Genomic DNA, 22,653 nt, shown 5'->3' with positions numbered 1-22,653 from the left:
TGTTACCACCGAGCCGTTATGTAATCTCCATTATGTGCGGTAATAGACCTCGGCCTCTCTGTGATGTGAAGCACATGCGGCCCCGGTCTAGAAGAAACCTGTGGGAAATCATCCCTAAAACGCACATTGCATCTTCTGCTAAGAGCGTCGCTCCACTTCTTCCGCAAATGTCATTTTTTGGAGGATGAAGCTGCTTTACGATGGGGCTCGTACTGGCACCGCCCCAGGCCGGGCCCCATCCCGATGCCTCTGGACTGTTCCTATTTCATAGAGGCGCGCCGTCAGATTTGGGGGACTGACGATCTGAGTGGTTTGCGTTACCTAACCGTGTGGTTTGCTGTGACATCTCATTGTTTTTTAGTGCACGCTTGTGGGGATTCACTTATTCTCAGGACTTTATGAAAGGGAATCTGTCAGCAGTTTTGACGGCTTTAGATAAGGGACCCGGAGACGTCCAAGTGTCTGCTGGACGTTCCTTAATGGTGACGTGTCCTGGACTTTTTTTTTTTATTATTATATATTTTTGGTCATGCTTTTAGGAAGATCATGGAATTTAGCTGTTTTGGGGGTCACTTATATAGTACTGGGGTGAAAACTGCTGACAGATTCCCTTTTGAAGGATGCTTCCACCTATCGCTGCATCCGAACCAGAGCAGTTATCCACTTGGTAAAGGTCCGGCTGTGACAGAAACGCCATTTAACCTCCTAATTATCTGAATCATCTGAAATGTGACACCTGCTACATAAAAGGTTGTCACCTTTTTACTTGAAATCCTACTAACTCCAGAGCTGCACTCGCTATTCTGCAGGATGGATGAGCTCTGCGCTGACCAGTGGAAGTTTGTATCTACTTAATGGCTGCTTGTCTCCAACACTGACGGTCACAAGTTGTCAGTCAGATGTGTGATTTGCTCAGCAATGGTCGTCGAGCCGTCTTTCATTCTGTAAATTCCGTCTTTCAGGTAAATCGGAAGCGGTCGCTGCAACAGAAGATTCCAGAACAGGAAGTGACATCACTGCTCCCCCAACCAAGGAGCTCCCTGCAAGTCCTGAGAAGAAAGTGAAGGTATGACCCCCGTGTACTAGGCCATGTGACTTTAGGAGTATATGATCCCAAGACACTGATTGGTTATACCTGCTTCTGGGAAAGCTGGGTGGCTCCCAGTATGGCAACCATTGCTCCCAGACTATAAAATTATCATAAATGCATAATATGCATGCAACAGAACATAAGGCCATTTTCCGCATAGCTGCCCTCCTCCGTCCAGCCCCATAGCGCCCCTCTCATCTCTCCTGTGATCTGCAGGTTTTCCAGATTTCAAATTTATAATTTTATTTTATTTTTTACATTCTTCTTAACCTATTTTGTATCTTCAATCTAAAGGCCTCAGCAGCAACTGCAACCAAAACTGCAGCAACCCCTAAAAGCAAACCCCTGGCTGCTCCCAGCCCCAAGAAACCGCTGTCCTCGACACCCATCCAAACTAAAAAGGCCAGCAGCCCTGCTCCGGCTGCCACCAATAACACTGCCACTCCAAAGCGCCCCCTGGGGAGTGCACTGAAAACTGCAACACCTAAAGAGGCAAAGCCCAAGGTAAGTGGGAGCTGTGGCAATACAGCATGGCCGTCATCGGTGAATAGAGAACCTACCTGTCATCACCCGTGTTATCGCGGACACCTTCCAGTTATTGACCCGTAAATCCAGAAGTAAAAAAATGTTGCTTCTCTGTGGTGGTTGGGGGCAGTTGACCCATGCGTGGCAGGGCTCCTGGGTGTGAGCTTCAGCAGGGGCCGTATTTCGGCTGTAAGATGGTAATGGTTTTGTATCCCAAAGCCTGTAGCTAATTGTAAGATGGTGAACAGTAAACAGGAGGAGGGGGATGCAGCTGCAGACTCTCTCTCCCCCTGTGAGGGGAGGGGCAGCACAGGCACGGAGGCGTGTGATTGGCTCACTGCAGTGCTACTCATATGCATCATACCTGGCAAGAGCCCTCCCATTCAGAAGTCATGGAGAGAGAGAATATGCAGCAAAACAAAACAAGTCAGAGGGGTATTACAGTTAGATTAACTTAATCCCCTATTCACAGGATAGTTGATAACTTTGGTGAGGATACGACCACGAGAATGGGGGCTCTGTACCCCTGCAGCCACCCCTGAAATTTACGGAGCGGCCAGTTGCACACGAGAGTCCTGGAGATGGACGAGTGCAGCGCTCCACCATCCAGAAGTCCCGTAGAAATGAACGGCGCAGCCGTGCGGATATCCCAACCAGCTGCTCTCTTCATTTCAGGGGGGCTGTAGGGGGATACGGGGACCCCAACCGACCTAATAGTTATCCCCTATCCTGTGACTCTAACCGGAATACCCCCCTTTAAATACACACTGCCGACTTCACTGCAGCCTCAGAGGTAAGTTGGATTAACCCCTGCCTGTAACTTTCTGCGACAACCCCCGCTCTTAGTGCTCTATTAGTCGCTGCCTTTCTCGTCCACGCTCTATGGCCAGGAGATCAGGTAGGTGACTGTGGAAGTTTCCGCTCTACTCGCTGGGTCTTCGCCTCCTCTATATTTATACCCACGTTGTCACATCACTGCAGGGAGACTCTGCTTTCCCGTTGAAAATCCTCCATTCTGTGTAGCCAGAACCGGAGGCCGGCCGCTCGCTCGTTAGGCTATCTGCCATCATTAATTACGCTGACAAAAGAGCCTCTCGTTTCATAGCGGAGCCCTCCAATTAATTATCCCCCACGCCGGCCTCTTCCATCAGCATTCAGGTCAGCGGCTGGCGAATCAATAGCTGCAGAGGGGGATTGTACATAATGGACGGCGGTGGTCTCCCCGTGCAGAACTTTCACTCCATACTGCGCAGCAATTAATCCTGTAGGTGGGCATGAATACCGTCAGGTCAGATGAAGTGGGCGTAAGCACGGCACGGCCGACTCGAAGTAGATTTGATTTGTGCTTCTCTGAATCCTATAATAAAGTTGTGTGTTTTTTTTATGTTCTATTATCAGAGCCTGGATCTTAAGAGTCCAGTGAATACGGCAGACAAGAAGCCTCTGACCTCTGCGACTACCCCTCGCTCTGCTGTGAAGGCCAGCCCGGCGGCTTCCAAACTCGGCACCTCCGCAAATACCACAGGAACATCTGCACCCAAACCCAGTGCCACTCCGAAACGACCAACCTGTAAGTCACAGATTTCGCTCCTATAGAGCCCATGCATCTGAATTGGGCCACAGTAATAGTCTGGGTGTGGTGACATGAACTGGGGGGGTAAGAAAAGCAAGAGAATCATGTGGGTGTGCTGCTTAGCGGAAGCACTCAATGCCAAGCAGCAGCTGAGAAAGCCAATACAATGTTAGCCTGCAAATGTAGATGCAGATTTTTAGTCGTTGACATTTCTGCAAGTCTGTGACCGGTGAATGACCCCTGATGTGTCATGGATATAACATGGCTGTGCCTGGCGTGTTCTCTGTTACAGCTCTTAAGAATGATGTGAAGGCAGCAGAAGCCAAGAAGACAACTTCTACAAGGTCCCCTACTGGTGGGTAGTTCTGCGCTGGATAGAAGCACTGCACACAGCCACGTGGCCATACACTCTGCATGAATTAACCTCTTCTGGACCATCAAACACCTTTTAAACGTCCGTATATAACGGCGAAGGAGTTTCGAAATGTCCTTGCAGAGTTTGCAGCTGCACGGAGATGGTTGAGGAGCTGGGAGCCGGTGGCCAGTGACATATGGACTCCCCATGGAGAAGATTATTACCGTCCCCATCACTTTATCCATGGCTTTCATTGTGCACTTTGTATACTGACCAGGAAGCGGCCGTGGCTCCTCTGCCTCCCATTTTCAGTTCAGGAGCTTGCTTGGTCTTAGCAGACCCCGTTTAGCTCTATGGTGAGGCTGTAACCGGTGCTCATATGTCGGCCCCAGTTACAGGAGGTAGCGGCAAGAATGGTTAAAGCGGTTATCCAGGAAATGATAGTGATTGACCTATCCTCGGCATAGGTTATCGTCACATCGGCAGGGGTCCGCCGATCAGCTGTTCTGGTGACACGCAGCAGCTCGCCAGGAAGAGGCCGCGACCATTCATGGAGCTCCAGGCCTCTAAACACACCCAGGTGTCGGACCCCCACCAATCTGATATTGATGACCTATCCTGACCTATCACTAATATAATGTTAGAGGGGTTTTCAGGGTTAATGGCGATCATTCCCGTTTTCAGTATCCAATCTGTGGGCGGTCCAGCACCCTGCACCCCCTGTGATTAGGTGTTTCCTGCAGCCGCCGTCAGCTCATCCTCCACTGGTCCACACCCCAGCCTCTGTCCCTGCCTTGGTGACCATAATAAACTGTACTTCCCCTATATCGGGGGATAGAAAGTGACATCGCACAAAGGGTTTTACCGCTCTGACCCTCTTCTCTCCATCCTCTTTTTATTGCAGAATTAAGTCGCCCCAAAACTGTTCCAGCTGATTTAACGAAGAGCAATGGACCTGCTCCAGTGAGCCCCAGCCGCCCCAAGACCAGCAAACCAGCTGCTTCCAAACCTGTTACTGGTCCCAGTGCTTCTGCAGATGCCAAAAAACAACCTATCACCCGCCCAGCTCCTCTAAGCAAAACCAGTACAGCTCCTGCCAGCAAGCCTTCTAGTGCCCTGGCGGCCAGCAGACCCAGTGCGGCCCCCCTCAAACAGCCTCGTCCAGCGACGGCTCCCGACCTGAAGAACGTGCGCTCCAAGATCGGATCCACGGACAATCTGAAGCATCAGCCTGGAGGAGGGAAGGTGAGGGGCCGGGGCGTCCTCCTGTCTGTGCTGTTACACATCGTATATCGTGCCTTTCCCTCTCATGTCGTCTGTCACGGCTGCAGAGCTGGATGTTGTGCAGGTTTTACGTTCTCACCGGTTATCGATAAACTGACGACATTTTCAGGACAATAACTGAACCATCCGAAAGTGAAGTAAATCTCCTCACTAAGCAGAGAAGGGGGGGGTAGTGGCTGAGGTTGTTTTAAGATGGAGCTGCCTAACTTAATGTATGTACACAGCGACTCCACCAGCAGAACAGCGAGTGCAGCTCTGGAGTATAATACAGGATGTAACTCAGGATCAGTACAGGATAAGTAATGTATGTACACAGCGACTCCACCAGCAGAACAGCGAGTGCAGCTCTGGAGTATAATACAGGATGTAACTCAGGATCAGTACAGGATAAGTAATGTATGTACACAGTGACTGCACTAGCTGAATAGTGAGTGCAGCTCTGCAGTATAATACAGGATGTAACTCAGGATCAGTACAGGATAAGTAATGTATGTACACAGTGACTGCACCAGCAGAATAGTGAGTGCAGCTCTGCAGTATAATACAGGATGTAACTCAGGATCAGTACAGGATAAGTAATGTATGTACACAGTGACTGCACCAGCAGAATAGTGAGTGCAGCTCTGGAGTATAATACAGGATGTAACTCAGGATCAGTACAGGATAAGTAATGTGTGTACACAGTGACTGCACCAGCAGAATAGTGAGCGCAGCTCTGGAGTATAATACAGGATGTAACTCCGGATCAGTACAGGATAAGTAATGTATGTACACAGTGACTGCACTAGCAGAATAGTGAGTGCAGCTCTGGAGTATAATACAGGATGTAACTCAGGATCAGTACAGGATTAGTAATGTATGTACACAGTGACTGCACCAGCAGAATAGTGAGTGCAGCTCTGGAGTATAATACAGGATGTAACTCAGGATCAGTACGTCATAAGTAATGTATGCACACAGTGACTGCACTAGCAGAATAGTGAGTGCAGCTCTGGAGTATAATACAGGATGTAACTCAGGATCAGTACAGGATAAGTAATGTATGTACACAGTGACTGCACTAGCAGAATAGTGAGTGCAGCTCTGGAGTATAATACAGGATGTAACTCAGGATCAGTACAGGATAAGTAATGTATGTACACAGTGACTGCACCAGCAGAATAGTGAGTGCAGCTCTGGAGTATAATACAGGATGTAACTCAGGATCAGTACAGGATAAGTAATGTATATACACAGTGACTGCACCAGCAGAATAGTGAGCGCAGCTGTGGAGTATAATACAGGATGAGTAATGTACAGTCAGGTCCATAAATATTGGGACATCGACACAAGTCTAACATTTCTGGCTCTATACACCACCACAATGGATTTGAAATGAAACTAACAAGATGTGCTTTACCTGCAGACTGTCAGCTATAATTTGAGGGAATTTACATCCAAATCAGGTGAACGGTGCAGGAATTACAGCAGTTTGCATATGTGCCTCCCACTTGTTAAGGGACCAAAAGTAATGGGACAATTGGCTTCTCGGCTGTTCCATGGCCAGGTGTGTGTTATTCCCTAATCATCCCAATTACAATGAGCAGATAAAAGGTCCAGAGGTCATTTCCAGTCTGCTATTTGCATTTGTAATCTGTTGCTGTCAACTCTCAAGATGAGATCCAAAGAGCTGTCACTATCAGTGAAGCCATCATTAGGCTAAAAAAAACACAACAAACCCATCAGAGAGATGGCAAAAACATTAGGACTGGCCAAAACAACTGTTTGGAACATTCTTAAAAAGAAGGAAGGCATCGGTGAGCTCAGCAACACCAAAAGACCCGGAAGACCACGGAAAACAACTGTGGTAGATGACCGAAGAATTCTTTCCCTGGTGAAGAAAACACCCTTCACAACAGTTGGCCAGATGAAGAACACTCTCCAGGAGGTAGGTGTATGTGTGTCAAAGTCAACCATCAAGAGAAGACTTCACCAGAGTGAATACAGAGGGTTCACCACAAGATGTAAACCATTGGTGAGCCTCAAACACAGGAAGGCCAGATTAGAGTTTGCCAAACAACATCTAAAAAAGCCTTCACAGTTCTGGAACAACATCCTATGGACAGATGAGACCAAGATCAACTTGTACCAGAATGATGGGAAGAGAAGAGTATGGAGAAGGAAAGGAGCTGCTCATGATCCTAAGCATACCACCTCATCAGTGAAGCATGGTGGTGGTAGTGTCATGGCGTGGGCATGTATGGCTGCCAATGGAACTGGTTCTCTTGTATTTATTGATGATGTGACTGCTGACAAAAGCAGCAGGATGGATTCTGAAGTGTTTCAGGCAATATTATCTGCTCATATTCAGCCAAATGCTTCAGAACTCATTGGACGGCGCTTCACAGGCAGATGGACAATGACCCAAAGCATACTGCAAAAGCAACTGAAGAGTTTAAGGGAAAGAAGTGGAATGTTCTGCAATGGCCGAGTCAATCCCCGGACCTGAATCCGATTGAACATTTCACTTGCTGAAGACAAAACTGAAGGGAAAAAGCCCCAAGAACAAGCAGGAACTGAAGACAGTTGCAGTGGAGGCCTGGCAGAGCATCACCAGGGATGAAACCCAGCGTCTGGTGATGTCTATGCGTTCCAGACTTCAGGCTGTAATTGACTGCAAAGGATTTGCAACCAAGTATTAAAAAGTGAAAGTTTGATTTATGATTATTATTCTGTCCCATTACTTTTGGTCCCTTAACAAGTGGGAGGCACATATGCAAACTGTTGTAATTCCTACACCGTTCACCTGATTTGGATGTAAATCCCCTCAAATTAAAGCTGACAGTCTGCAGGTAAAGCACATCTTGTTCGTTTCATTTCAAATCCATTGTGGTGGTGGATAGAGCCAAAAATGTTAGAATTGTGTCGATGTCCCAATATTTGTGGACCTGACTGTATGTACACAGTGACTCCACCAGCAGAGGTCAGGTTTGGGGTCATGTTCATATCTCACAGGATAGATTTTCATCTCGTCGTATAAATTGTCAGCTCTGCGGCTGATTCCTCTGCATAGACCTGGAGCAGACAGAAGAACGCTTGCAGTTTCCCTCCCCGGAGGACAGCTGTGACTTTTCTATTGTCTTATTGCTGACTTGTAAACCATCTTACATTTCCCCCCCAGCAGGTAAAAGTAGAGAAAAAGCCTGTGCCTGTCAGCACAGTTCGAAAACCTGCCCCTGCCCCAGCCGCCACTAAAGCAGCCAGCGCTAAGCCGGCAGACCCTAAAGAGACTGCGCAAAAGCAAAGCAATGGGAAAGTGAGTGCTCAGCGAGCCGCTGCCGGCTCGTCCTTCCTCCTCCTCCTCCTCCTCCTCCTCCTCCTCACTTCTACCTGAATGATCTGTCACTTTCTCCCCTCCTCCCTCTTATTACCTCGCATCTTTCTGCCTAACTCCTCCTCTGGTTAGTATAGAAATACTAGTGCAGGAATGCGATGGGTAAGTATTGTACCAGTGATCACAGGGACCAGAATGGGATATTTTAAAGGGGCTTTACAGGAGGAAAATGAATAATGGCACCTTCTCATATAAATTTGCACCGCTTCATGGTCATGTGACGTCACCCGCTTCTCCATGCTTCACCTGTAGATTGCAGGTACTAGCGTCTTTCACTGTGGGGTCGTTGTATAATGCAGGAGTCAACCGCAGACCCGGGTGTGACTTACAACGCGTGCAGGGTCCCGCTTCATCTGACTTTCCGCATTGCCCGCCGTGGGGCGTAGCGACGCAGGGTGGTCTCCTCTGTAGCTGCCGCTCACCCCATGCTTCATGTTTCCCTCCCTGTGTCATTCACGTAACACCGTCCTGTTCTGTCGTGTGATTTTCTAACCGTGCTTCTCCACTTCTGTGTCTCGTTTTTTGTTTTTTTTTTTTTTTTTTTTTTTTTTTGTTTTCTCCCCATCCTGTCACGCTCCAGGTCCAGATAGTCAACAAAAAAGTCAACTACAGCCATGTTCAGTCCAAGTGTGGCTCCAAGGACAATATTAAGCATGTCCCTGGTGGTGGGAATGTAAGTATGGCTGCCGGGCCTTGTCGCTTCAGTCTGGGTCTTAATATCCATTGTGCCTATTACATGTGAACTAACTGTGTCGGGCGGGGGAGGGATGCGCCACGTTCTGCTTTTTATGTCGGTGGTCCAAGGATTGGGGGTGGACAGACCTGCCGCAGGTATAATCGGATGCAGTCTCCCAAATTCACCCCTTCAGTCGCACTGCAAAAAGCATGGATGAAGGAGCGTCGTCTCTCACTTGATGGAGTTGGAGCGTTCCTAGTTGTTGTCAGCTGCGGCATTGAATTACCCTGTTGGGTTAAAGAGATTTTTTTTTAAATTTTATAATAAAAAAAAAAAAAAGGAAAATAAATTGTTCAGCCTACAGCTATTATCCCCCTACCCCTATACTTATGCATGCTCAACCCGGCCGAGCATGCACATGTTCTCAGTTGGTGCGGGGGAGAAAGCTGCTGCTGCAGACTGTCCTCGCAACCACTTATCTCTCTGATTGCAAAAGGATTGAGCACTTGGAATCCAACATGCCCAGTCCCTTTCTCCTATGACACTTGCCATCTAGGGAGTCAGAGGACCCCATACACATTAGATGGTTGACCGGCCCCACCGAAATTGGCAGGTTCAGTTGACTCACCTGATGTGAGTTACTAGTCAAGGTAAGTGGTCAGATTGTTGTAGTTTTGGTTGCCTTGAATACAGTATTTAGATGTAGCAGAGCTGAGTTACTGAATAAAGACTTACTATACGGTAGCCTGCGTCCCTGCTTTAAAGGCTGTGGGACAACTTCGGGGCAGTTTTATTAGTTTTGGGATCATTTTTTTCAATTGTTTTTTATTAAAAATTTTCAGCAGATTCTTAGATACAAGGGTTAAAAATCAGTCTGTTTGCAGACAAGTGTAGCTCTGATCTCCTGACCTCATAAACAGTCTTTTTATAGCTGAATTCCTATGAAAATAAGAATATGGCTTAAAAAAAAGCCTGCATTTCCTGCCAGATGATCGCTGAGTGTTCATAGTAATCATCTGGCAGTGTAATACTGCCACCGATTACCTGGTGAACACTCGTTCATCAGGCAATACAAATCTTGTAACGTGTTTGCAGACGGCAGATCGTGGTGTCTAATTGCAATGTGCTGCCGGCAAGGGAGGGCGATAGCAAAGCAATCGCTCCTCCTTGTACTGAGAAGATCGCCACAGTCTCCCCCAGTAGTGAGCAGGCGATTGCCGGAAAGGAACACTTTCTTCCCGACAATCGCCAGCAGAATCCGGCTGTGTAATACAGAGTAAAGTGTTTTAAATGTCAGGAGATCAGAGGAAAGAGCTACACATGCCTGCAAACACAGATTTTTAACCCTTGTAGCTAAGAAATGGCTTAACATTTTTAATAAAAAGCAGTTGAAAAAATTTATTTTTAGCCCAAAATGAGTAAAATGGAATAATAATAATCTGCCCCGGTGTCCATAGCCTTTAAGAAGTCAGCGGAGTTTTTTTTTTTTTTTTCCCTTTTTAATTCCACGGCATCATGATGCTGTGTATGAGATGTGAGCATTGGCGATCCAACCAGGCTGCGTGCAAATAATAAATCATTGAATCTAGGTCTCCTTACTCCAATCACATCCAGAGCTGCGCTCAGGAAATCGCCTGACTTCTTGTTTCCTACAATATTACTTGGTGTAGGTAAAGTGCCTAGGGTTCAGTGTCTTATGCCTCATTCGCGCGTCAGTGTTCGGTCAGTGATTAAACCAGGTGCAGCTCTAAACCCAGGACAGGGGCAGCTCTTTCCCTTATGACTGTGGAGGCTCCAATCACTGACTGAACACTGAGCTGTGAATAAGGCCTAATACGGGATATTGTTCGTGTAGTGGGAGGCGAGCGCAGGGGCCGTGCATTGCTGTGGAGAAGGGGTGACTCTGTGACCGCTCCAGCTACTTCCTGCACCCGGCGATGCGATGAAGAGGAGGTCAGAGAGGATGCAGTGACAGGGTCAGAAGACTTCCAGCGCAGACCTATGTGGACCCACTTTTATGGTCCTTTGTGCAGCGCTCTGTTCCGTTTTTTTGTGCCTTCGGAGGTCGCATGACCTGTGGTAAATGATCAGCGGCCCTGAGCTCTGCGCCGTTTTCTTGCCCTTTACATAAGAGCAGCACATGGGCACAGTGTCGCCTCCTGCAGGGCTGCATATGGCCGCTGTGCCGCTCACAAGGTTAATTAATTCTCATCCCGTTGACTCTTGGCCAGATTGCTTCTTCTTGGCAGCCTGGCTGAGTACAGCAGATGGCTCCCCGTCCTTCAGCTGTCAGGGGGTGCTGGGTGCTCTGCCAGGGGCGCACAAATGAATATGATCTGTGCCGGATAATTTTCCAGTCCCGATTTACATAGATGAAAGCGATCCGTAAAGCTTCTGTCACTCCCAATAGTTTCACTCGGGTTGTGCGGCCGGTCAGACCTCCTGGGCAGCAGTGGGCGCGACGACCCACGCAGAAGCTTTTATTTCAGCGTTGACAACATTTCCAGGTTTTTCTTCCATTCCCACAATTTGCAGTTTTTTGTTTCCTTCCTCTTCTCCTTTCTGCCCTGTCTCTACTGCATCGCCTCCAACCCTTCAGAACTAAACCACCTATTATCCGCAGGTAACCAGTGCAGCCAAACCATCCATAGGCAGCAGCCGGCCGCCAGCGTCCACCAGCCACAAACCAGGCGGTACCAACGTGAGTAATGTGTGGCCAGCACCTCGGAGGTTATATCCCCAGCGCTCATCTCTGCTTTCCTGCAAACTCTTCATTGCTTCATTGCTAAATTCCCCATCCTGTGTCTCTCCAACTGTTGCAAAACTACATCTCCCATCATGCTCTGACAGCCTCAGGTTTTCAGGGCATGATGGGAGTTGTAGTTTTGCCACCAGCTGGAGAGTCACTGGTTGGAAATCACTGCTTTTGTGTCTAAGAGGCAAATCTACATATAGCAAAGAAAAGCGGGTTCAGTCGGCTCATCCCAATGCACAGGTGCACACCGCCATGGCTAGAAACACCAAGAAAAAAATACAATGCGGCAGCACTCTGCAAACCAAATAAAGTACAATACTGTAATAGAAAATATTCTGGTGCTAATGCTACGCTTATTTTGTATTTGCCAGGAATCTCAAATCGACATTTTGTACAAAATTATTTGTGCCCATCTGCCGGCGTCAAGGCGATCTCTGTAAGACTGGAACATAACACTAAATGCTACCTGTTATGTGTCATAACGGCCACCATTAAATTCAGGGAATGCAGGTACCAACATGCATGCTGAGCCCACTCTATACTCCCTGAATTTTATGGTGGCCATTTTGGCACCAAAAATGATAAAAAGCAGAGTGGACCCAGCATGCATGTGGAACCTGCACTCCCTGAATTTTATGGTAGCCATTATAACACATAATGGGTAAGATTTAGGGCTCGTTCACACGAACGTGCCGTTTTTGGCAAACCGCGGATCCGCAAAACACGGATGGCGCCCGTGTGCCTTCCGCAATTTGCGGAACGGAACAGAACAGGAGGCCTATTATAGAAATGCCTATTCTTGTCCGCAAAACAGACAAGAATAAGACAGGACTCAAAAACATTTCGGGGCCACGCAACGGATGCGGACAGCACACAGAGTGCTGTCCGCATCTTTTGCAGACCCATTGAATCGAATAATTCTGTATGTGGAACGCAGAAAACGGCCCGTATATGGCACGCAAAATAAGTTTGTGTGAACGAGCCCTTAGTGTTAGGTTCCCGTCTTACAGAGATCGCCTTGGCGCCGGTAGACGGACCCAAATAATTTTGTACAAAATGTATTTGCCAAGAATCTCTAATTTACTAAATAAGCGTAGCATTAGCACCAGGATATTTTCTATTACTGTGGCATTTTTGTACTTTATTTGGTTTGCAGAGTGCTGCTGCATTGTAATTTTTTTTCTTTTAAACTTTGCAAATCTACATATAGTCCAGGGCTGGAATATTGCCGTTAGAGGGGGTGCTCGGGCAAGGGCTATGGCCTCCTCCTCGTCCTGTGATGTCCATCAGTCACATGGTGATACATTTATAAAGCTGCTGCTTATCACTTGAATTGGATTGAGCTGCAGTACCAGGCACAGCCACTATGCATTGTATGGTGCTGTGCTGAGTGCACTTTGAAGAGGCTGCGGCGCTCATCTCAGTGTTGCTGCCCACTTGATCCGTTAAATAGTAGGGATGCAGTGAGTGGGACCCCCACCAATCGGCTATTGACGGACCTGTCTTGAGGAAATTCATTGGTATTTAATTGCCAGAAACCCCTTTAGATCTCTTACTGCTATGCAGACTTGTGTATCTCCATGGTATCAGACTACAAACAATGTGTAGTCGGATCCTACAGTCATTCTTTTCCATTCATCCCCTACGCCTTCCTAACGTACACTCGGCTCATTAGCGGGGACTAAGGGATGAATGGATGGGAGTGTTATATGAAGACTATGGGTTTAGCTCCCTTGGAAAGGAGCATGAGGTCGAGGTGGACGTCGGTGCCTGCAGCTCTCTGCGGTGCGGTGAAGGTGGGGTAAGCCATGGAGAAGGTGGGCTCTGCCCTGTGATATAAAAGGGCTGCGCCATGCCCGTCCTGTCCCCATACTGGAGGCTTTTTCTCCATGACACCAGTTCAGAGATTGCTGCTGTTAATAACCTCCAGGACGATTTCCCCTCCATCCCATGTATCTCATCATCCAGCCCTGGGGCTGGAAGCCGTTCCCTGCACTTACCTGCAGTCAGCAGTGACCCAGTACTGAGATTTTGGGGTACAATGGGATGTTCGGTACTATGGCTGACACATCATTAGGTGCCTGGTATCAATCAGTAGGTATGTGAGATGGAACTGCTGGAGGTGGTGGGGCCGGCTGGTACCGGGGGAGGGCATCACGTATCTGATTCTCCGTCACTTGGGCTCCGCGTCTCCTGAGGCTGGCTGCTTACTCTCGAATTCTGCTTCCTTTTTCTCTTTCTTTCCCTCGGTTGTCGGGTTTTCTAAGTGCAGGGCGAGTCAGAAGGGGCTGAGCATCGTGTAACGAAAACTTCTGGAACTTTCTCGTGCTTTTTGTTTTCACGGCGTCTGCTTGTTGTCAGTGAATAGGAGCATTCTTGTTTACATCCAGAAGTTTAATGTCTCTGTCCCCCTCTCCCACGGCTGACAGGGCAGAGATGTGTGCAGCATTATGCACTGACCCATTGTAACAAACCTGTGAGAGCAGGAGTAGGTGAGGGCAGGTTTTCATCTTCTGAATATCGACAAGAAAGCTACCACTCAGTGACAGCAAGTGGAGGTCTTGAATAGAAGTAGTCAAAAGCCCACGTAGGTTAGAAAGTTGCAGAACTTTTCATTATAAGATAGTAGGAGGAAACCTGAAAAACCCCTCCGGAGGCCAGGAGCCCGAGAGCGGGTAAGTCGTCTTACAGTTACGCTGTAGGTTATACTGATGAGCTCAGACTTGGGGTAAAGCGGGTATTTTGGGTTTCTGACTCGCCCTGAAGCCTGTTGTGGATGAGCTCTGTACATGATGAGGATTTTACCGCAGGACGGCGCTCTGTGGTCACCTCTGTGTATCTTCCCGGCAGGTGCAGATCTTGAACAAGAAGGTGGACGTATCAAAAGTCTCCTCCAAGTGCATCTCAAAACCCGGTCTTAAAGCCAAGTCGGGTAAGGAATGATGGTTGGTGCCGTAGGGTTTGTCCGCACCTGAGTTCATTGCAGAAATGCGGCTGATTTTGCTGGGGATGGGCACTGGCTGGGGCCCTGCCGCACAGCCGCTGGGGACGGGCACTGGCTGGGGCCCTGCCGCACAGCCGCTGGGGACGGGCACTGGCTGGGGCCCTGCCGCACAGCCGCTGGGGACGGGCACTGGCTGGGGCCCTGCCGCACAGCCGCTGGGGACGGGCACTGGCTGGGGCCCTGCCGCACAGCCGCTGGGGACGGGCACTGGCTGGGGCCCTGCCGCACAGCCGCTGGGGACGGGCACTGGCTGGGGCCCTGCCGCACAGCCGCTGGGGACGGGCACTGGCTGGGGCCCTGCCGCACAGCCGCTGGGGACGGGCACTGGCTGGGGCCCTGCCGCACAGCCGCTGGGGACGGGCACTGGCTGGGGCCCTGCCGCACAGCCGCTGGGGACGGGCACTGGCTGGGGCCCTGCCGCACAGCCTTGCCGCTGGGGACGGGCCCTGGCTGGGGCCCTGCCGCACAGCCTTGCCGCTGGGGACGGGCCCTGGCTGCCGCACAGCCTTGCTGCTGAGGATACTGGTGTGTCAATGGCTGTCTATAAATCTTTTCCCATAAGCCTCCTCTTTGTTGCTCTCACAGGTGCTGGTGAAGCCAAATCTGAATCCTCTAAAAAGACAGAAACTGAGAAGAAGGAACCTCAAGAGAACATAAAGGTGGGGGTCCTAGAATGATGGGGTTGCCAGGGAAGGGGGTCACGTTACCGTCTTGTCTCTGAAAATCCTCTTTTACCACCAACACAGGAAAACGGTGGAGAGCCAATCACACCGCCACAGGACACCGACATAGTGACCCCCACAGACAACACGGCGGTGGACACACGGGAAAATGGCATACCGGAGATGCTCCCTGTAGACGTCAGCAATCAAAGGGATATCCAGAGCTTCAATTCTCTCATACCAGAGACAAGTAAGAGCCTCCAGTAACTCCCCCCCCCGAACCCCTAGGGGTCTCTGTAATGCATGATGGTTATACCTTCACTCTCTGGATTATTGGGGGGGGGGGGGGGGGCCCTAATGGCTCACTATACCCTAATTGTGTGTATTTAAATTAACATATGATTAGTAGGCGGGGACTAATGGCATCTGTCAGGCTTCAAGGCCCTGTACACATTTGACAGCTTTCTCTGGGATTTAGTGCCAGTTCATCACCATGATCTAGATCTCTTGAAGAATGTTCTCATTCACCGACGGCAAAAAGTCAGAAACCCCGTCCTGACCTAATACTTCTCACAGCTGAGGGTTTGTTACAGTTGTGTCCCGTCTAGACAATCCCCTGGACTCCAGACTGATACATTGTAACAAACCAGCAGAGAGATTTTAGCTGCTGCTGTTCTATTATGATCTTTAGCTCACAGAGGATTTCCTACCCAGGTGCATTTGTAGCAGACCCTCAGCTTGAGCAGGGCTAGTTCTGTACATCCGGTCTCTGGATGTAAACTTGAAACGTTTGCTTCACAGACAACAAGCAGAGATCTTGAAAATGGGAAAGAATTGAAACACAAACTGCAGGTTCATCATTGAATACTTAAACATCTGCAATTCTCTAATGTACAGAGCATTGGGAAAGTCTTCAGACCTTTTCACTTTTCTCACATTTTGTTATGTTGCTCCTTGTGTTAAAATAAAATCCAGTTTCCTCATCAGTCTGAGCTCAGCCCCATAATGAGCGAGAACAGAAGAAATGTTTCCAAATTTATTAAAAAGGTAAAACCTGAAATTTTGCTCGGGGCATAAGTCTTCGGCCCCTTTGCTCGGGACATAAGTCTTCGGCCCCTTTGCTCGGGACATAAGTCTTCGGCCCCTTTGCTCGGGGCATAAGTCTTCGGCCCCTTTGCTCGGGGCATAAGTCTTCGGCCCCTTTGCTCGGGACATAAGTCTTCGGCCCCTTTGCTCGGGACATAAGTCTTCGGCCCCTTTGCTCGGGACATAAGTCTTCGGCCCCTTTGCTCAGGGGCCTCCCATTTCTCTGGATCCTCTCTCAGATGTTCTACACCTTGGACATGATTTGGGAAGACACAGCCCTGTCTATATCTCACAGCTGACGATGCATCAGAGCAAAGACCAAGCCACGAGGAGGAAAGAACTGCCTGTAGAGCTCAGAGACAGGATTGTGTGGAGGCACAGATCTGGAGAAGGGGACAAAAATGTCTGCTGCACTGAAAGTTCCCAGGAGCACAGTGACCTCCATAATTCTTACATGGAAGAACAACAACCAGGACTCTTCCTTGAGCAACCGCCCCCAAACTAAGTAATCGGGGGGAGAAGGACCTTGGTAAGAGAGGAGACCAAGAACCCAATGCTCACATTGGCTGAGCTCCAGAGATCATGTGTGCAGATGGAAGAAACTTCCAGAAGGTCGACCATCACTAGAGCCTCCACCAATCTGGGCTTTATGGCAGAGCGGCCAAGACAACACAGGAGCAGCTTAAAGGGAACCTGTCACCGGGATTTTGTGTATAGAGCTGAGGACATGGGTTGCTAGATGGCCGCTAGCACATCCGCAATACCCAGCCCCCATAGCTCTGTGTGCTTTTATTGTGTAAAGAAAACGATTTGATACATATGCAAATTAACATAAAAGAGTCATATCTTAGGCTACTTTCACACTAGCGTTCGGGGCTCCGCTTGTGAATTCCGTTTGAAGGCTCTCACAAGCGGCCCCGAACGCATCTGTCCAGCCCCAATGCATTCTGAGTGGATGCGGATCCGCTCAGAATGCATCAGTCTGGCTCCGCTTGGCCTCCGTTCCGCTCAGCAGGCGGACACCCGAACGCAGCTTGCAGTGTTCTGGTGTCCGCCTGGCCGTGCAGAGCCGAACGGATCCGTCCAGACTTACAATGTAAGTCAATGGGGACGGATCCGTTTGAAGTTGACACAATATGGTGCAATTTCAAACGGATCCGTCCCCCATTGACTTTCAATGCAAAGTCTGGACGGATCCGTCTGACTAACTTTCACACTTAGAATTTTTTGTGAAATATAATGCAGACGGATCCGTTCTGAACGCAAGTGTGAAAGTAGCCTAACTTGTGTGAACAGAGAAGAGTCATATTTTCAAGCTCTGACTCATCTCAGGTTCATTTGCATATGTATCAAATCAGTTTTTATACACAATAAAAGCACACAGAGCTATGGGGACTGGGTATTGCGGATGTGCTAGCGGCCCAAAATACCGATGACAGGTTCCTTTTTAAGGCCTCTTTACGCAGGCCAATTTTGCGTGCGATTGTTGGGAAAGAAATGTTCCTTCCTGAAATCGCCTGCCCGTCAGTGGAGGAGACTCATTGACATGCAGGGATCTCCTCCACAGTATGAATGCTCTGGTCGAGAATTGGCCGGTGTAAAGAGCTTCTTTAGGGACAACTCTGGGAATGTCCTTGAGGGGCCCAGCCAGAGCCCTGAACCCGATCTCTGGAAACACCTGAAAATGGCTGTTCACCGACGGCCCCATCCAACCTGACATAGCTGGAGAGGATCTGCAGAGAAGAATGGCTGAAGACTTGTGTCCCAAGTAGAGGGGCTGAAGACTTGTGTCCCGAGTAGAGGGGCTGAAGACTTGTGTCCCGAGTAGAGGGGCTGAAGACTTGTGTCCCGAGTAGAGGGGCTGAAGACTTGTGTCCCGAGTAGAGGGGCTGAAGACTTGTGTCCCGAGTAGAGGGGCTGAAGACTTGTGTCCCGAGTAGAGGGGCTGAAGACTTGTGTCCCGAGTAGAGGGGCTGAAGACTTGTGTCCCGAGTAGAGGGGCTGAAGACTTGTGTCCCGAGTAGAGGGGCTGAAGACTTGTGTCCCGAGTAGAGGGGCTGAAGACTTGTGTCCCGAGTAGAGGGGCTGAAGACTTGTGTCCCGAGTAGAGGGGCTGAAGACTTGTGTCCCGAGTAGAGGGGCTGAAGACTTGTGTCCCGAGTAGAGGGGCTGAAGACTTGTGTCCCGAGTAGAGGGGCTGAAGACTTGTGTCCCGAGTAGAGGGGCTGAAGACTTGTGTCCCGAGTAGAGGGGCTGAAGACTTGTGTCCCGAGTAGAGGGGCTGAAGACTTGTGTCCCGAGTAGAGGGGCTGAAGACTTGTGTCCCGAGTAGAGGGGCTGAAGACTTGTGTCCCGAGTAGAGGGGCTGAAGACTTGTGTCCCGAGTAGAGGGGCTGAAGACTTGTGTCCCGAGTAGAGGGGCTGAAGACTTGTGTCCCGAGTAGAGGGGCTGAAGACTTGTGTCCCGAGTAGAGGGGCTGAAGACTTGTGTCCCGAGTAGAGGGGCTGAAGACTTGTGTCCCGAGTAGAGGGGCTGAAGACTTGTGTCCCGAGTAGAGGGGCTGAAGACTTGTGTCCCGAGTAGAGGGGCTGAAGACTTGTGTCCCGAGTAGAGGGGCTGAAGACTTGTGTCCCGAGTAGAGGGGCTGAAGACTTGTGTCCCGAGTAGAGGGGCTGAAGACTTGTGTCCCGAGTAGAGGGGCTGAAGACTTGTGTCCCGAGTAGAGGGGCTGAAGACTTGTGTCCCGAGTAGAGGGGCTGAAGACTTGTGTCCATGTGAGATTTTAGTTTTTCCTTGTCTGTAAAGATTTCTCGCATTCCGTTCTTTCTCATTCTGGGCGCTGAGACCAGACTGATGGGGGAACTGATAGCACAAGGAGCAGGAGAACAAAATGTGAGGAAAGTGACTTTCCTAATGCACGGTATTTCCATGTGTGATTTGTGAGCGTAGTGCCCCCTATGTCCCAGCCCTAGTCCCTGCAGCAGGTGAGTCTGCCTTGATAGATGTCACTTGATAAAAGACTGGAAGATTCCTTTAATCCGGCTTTAATAGAGAAAAATGGTCAAATCCTCTGGATTATCAGACAGCCATAGAAAAGCGCAGAACATTCAGGGTGACTCCCCCAAAAAATAACCAGCTGATATCCCGTGCACTCGCTGTTCTCTGTGCCGGAGCGCCAGGATTTCTGGTCTGTTGCATGCCGGATTACAGGACTTTCCATGTTTTACAACCTCTGAGATACAAAATGCTTTTATTTTCCAGGCATCTAATGATGAATTTGTGGTGTCGTCTTCCATCTCTCTCATTGTCTGATCTCCTCCCTGTACAACTCCCATCATCTGTCCTTCCCACTTGTTCTCCACCCACCTCCGAAATCGTCACACTGTTTCCCTGCAGATTGATGTGCCGCCCAGCTCCCGGCAAGAGATGGACCATGGAGAATTCGTCTGCAACCCCCTCAAAAAACTACCCCGTTCCTTCCCACGACCATGATCTTCAGCACTTACGACCCCTTCCCTACTCTTACTATCCATAGCTCGACAGACCAGCAGAGGGCTCCACCGCTACAGCCATCATAGCGTCCGCTACGACCAGCTCATCCGCTGCTTACCTTCCACAGCAAGGCTTGCCCTCCTGCTCGCTGTTGTAAGCCACGGCCGGCCCTGCCGCCTTCCCCGGTGTCTGGGTTCAGTGGTTGGGTTACAGGCAGCACCCCGTCCTGGGGTTGTGGTACCTATTTTTTAGGTTTTTCTATGAAATGGATGTTTTTAGCAGCACAACCTATACTCATCCTGATCATGGCGATGATGACAATCGGTGGGAGGTTCCTGCGGTTTTACAAGGCGGGAGGTAACCGGGCAGCGTATGGTCAGTCCATCCAGCCAGATACCGGGAGGGGCGGCATCCGGTCCTGGTCACCGCGCGTTGTTCTGTGACGACGTCCTCGTTACAAACCTGTGTTTATAATTTAATAATAATAATAAATGTTCAGTATATATGTATGTGACTCGCGACAGGCGCTGCTGTAACCATAGAAACCCGCAGCTCCGTGTCGCTCTACTCGCCGCTTCCGTGACGCTTGATATCTCATTTCCCCGCTCCCTCACCGCTAGAAACTCTTCACATATCGCGAGGTCGCGTATTTTTTTATTTTATTTTTTTCCTATTTAATACTGTTGCAAGTTGTATGAAGCAAGTCGGTAGAGGAAAGTTGTCAGTACGTGAAATCTGGGGCAGGAGTGTTGTCAGAAAACGTCTTATGGGGTCTCCATGATTGGAAAGGGATGAAGGGTGAATGCGTGGATCTTAGGGGGAAGTCGGCCTGCGGTTGCGGTTTTGCACCACGTCCTCTATGTTGGGTTGTGAAGGTCACATGACCCGACCAAACAGTTTTAGAGCGGGAAGCGTTAGGCGAGGGAAACCAGAGGTCTGACGATAACGGAAGAAGCTTCACTCGATATGTACGAACTGAAGGTTTATTAAAGGTTGTTTTTGTTTTGTTTGTTTTTTGTCTTTGTACCTTCTGTGGTTTGAACTAACATTTTACGTGCTGTGACGACACTAAAGGACTGACGTGTAAATAATTTATTCTGGGGATGCAGCCGAACAAGCATTATAGTGGGGGGGGGGGGGGGGGCATAGGAAGCAGGGGAGGGGGGCTCAGGGCGGCCCTGTGTTACCCGACACCTGGACCTACACCGTTCTTATTGCACTTGTATTTTTATATATAAATATATTAAAATGTTGCATGATTTCTAATAAAAATGACATTAAAATGTGACAAAATTGCAGTGGTGTCTGGGTAATCTTTAACTCTTTGTTTCCTGTGCTGAACTCTTCAGGATGACACAGAAATGGTCTGTCTTGTGTCCCCCCTTCCCCCCGGCATGGAGCACCCACCTCACTGCCTGTGTGTTCCCCCTGCATGCATTATCCTAGTGACGGTGCAGCACCCTCTTTTTAGGCCTGGACTCTCCACAGCTGTAGTTGCTGCACAGTGTTGCAGTTTATCTCCTGGACCTTTACGGTAGTATATAGTCTCTGACTCTTGGTCCAGGTGGGGAACTTTTTCCAGTTCATTGCAGTCCCACCAAAATGTACACAGGTCCTCCTGCTGGCTGCTATACAGTAGACTGCCTCTGGACATGCGAGGGGCTCCAGGGTGTAGGTGCCTCGGTTAGACTCCATTGTGCTGTGACGGATGTGTTGTATATTCCCTGTCGTCCCTGCCTCCCCCTTACCTCTCCTGTGTTGGTATCTTCCAGGTGTGTCCACCCCCCTCCCTCATGGACCCCCGTGGTGTGTACCAGTATATATCACGGCCATTTATTTATTATCCTGAAATCTTCACGCCTGAGGTTTAGTTTATGAGATGTGATGACGGTGGGCATCGGGGTACCCCACTCGCTGTCCATGTAGGGTGGCACTGCAATTTTGTTCCATACGTTTTTTGTTTTTATGTTGAAGCTTGTACTAATTGATAGGATCCTTGTTAAAGAGCATTTCCTGGAAAAGCTGGTTGAGGTGGCCGCACACTGCTTTTCCAGGCTCCTGAACACGTGCTCTTTCCTAGGGATTGGGAGACTACCCCTGTGGTAGATGCAGTGTTGGTGGTCACCCAGCTTTCCCAGGTAGTGATATGACTGCATGAAGTTGCTCACATGAAATAAGAGGATTCTCAAGGGTTTCTATTTACTGGGGATTTAATTATCCGTCTTAAGGCACTTGTCATAGCGATGTCTGTTCTGTATAGGGCTCTGTGTTTTAGGCGACGTTCCTCCTTGTCCTTCAGGACCCCGGCTCCAGCTGCGTCCTGGGGGCTCTGTACATATCTGTCCCTAATACGTGTCATTGTCCAGCTCTGGTGAATGTGCTCACTTCTTAACATGTGTGAGGTTGCACTATAGTAGTTCCTCCCCTTAGGGCCCGAGCTCTCGAGGCCACGCCATGTGACGGATCGTGGTGATTTCTGCTCACTAAGTGCCAAATGTCTGATCGAACGAGAACTCCCTGCTAGTCTGGAAACAGTCTAGAATGGCGGCGGGGGGGTGGGGCTGGGAGACCGCAGAGGAGGTTACAGAGGTCTGTCTGACTTTGTAACTTTGCTTAAAGGGGTTGTCTGAGTTATGAAAAAAAAAAAAATATATATATATATATATATATATATATATATATATATATATATATATCACTATCTGATGGGCAGCAATATATAGCTAAGCTAAGCATTTGTCTCCTTACTGCCTGCAGCTACTCAGTAAAGCCTTCAG

General features: G+C 49.2%; 1 protein-coding gene across 2 annotated transcripts in view; it reads left to right on the top strand.

Moving 5' to 3' along the window:
• The window catches only part of LOC121000766, a 126,981-nt gene extending 104,928 nt beyond the window's left edge, over positions 1-22,053 (top strand). For both annotated transcript variants that reach the window (XM_040431381.1, XM_040431382.1), the window contains 12 exons: positions 963-1,066; positions 1,385-1,594; positions 3,014-3,185; positions 3,481-3,543; positions 4,448-4,788; positions 7,988-8,122; positions 8,781-8,873; positions 11,500-11,577; positions 14,482-14,563; positions 15,221-15,294; positions 15,382-15,547; positions 19,646-22,053. In XM_040431381.1, coding sequence (XP_040287315.1) covers positions 963-1,066; positions 1,385-1,594; positions 3,014-3,185; positions 3,481-3,543; positions 4,448-4,788; positions 7,988-8,122; positions 8,781-8,873; positions 11,500-11,577; positions 14,482-14,563; positions 15,221-15,294; positions 15,382-15,547; positions 19,646-19,653 — 1,526 coding nt within the window. In that variant the 3' untranslated portion in view covers positions 19,654-22,053. The remainder of the gene's footprint in view (positions 1-962; positions 1,067-1,384; positions 1,595-3,013; positions 3,186-3,480; positions 3,544-4,447; positions 4,789-7,987; positions 8,123-8,780; positions 8,874-11,499; positions 11,578-14,481; positions 14,564-15,220; positions 15,295-15,381; positions 15,548-19,645) is intronic.
• Positions 22,054-22,653: the final 600 nt, after the last annotated feature.

Source organism: Bufo bufo, chromosome 5, assembly GCF_905171765.1.
Source record: "Bufo bufo chromosome 5, aBufBuf1.1, whole genome shotgun sequence".
Classification (NCBI taxonomy): domain Eukaryota; kingdom Metazoa; phylum Chordata; class Amphibia; order Anura; family Bufonidae; genus Bufo; species Bufo bufo.
Note: the sequence above shows the minus strand (reverse complement) of the source record. Positions and strands in the feature narration are given on the sequence as shown.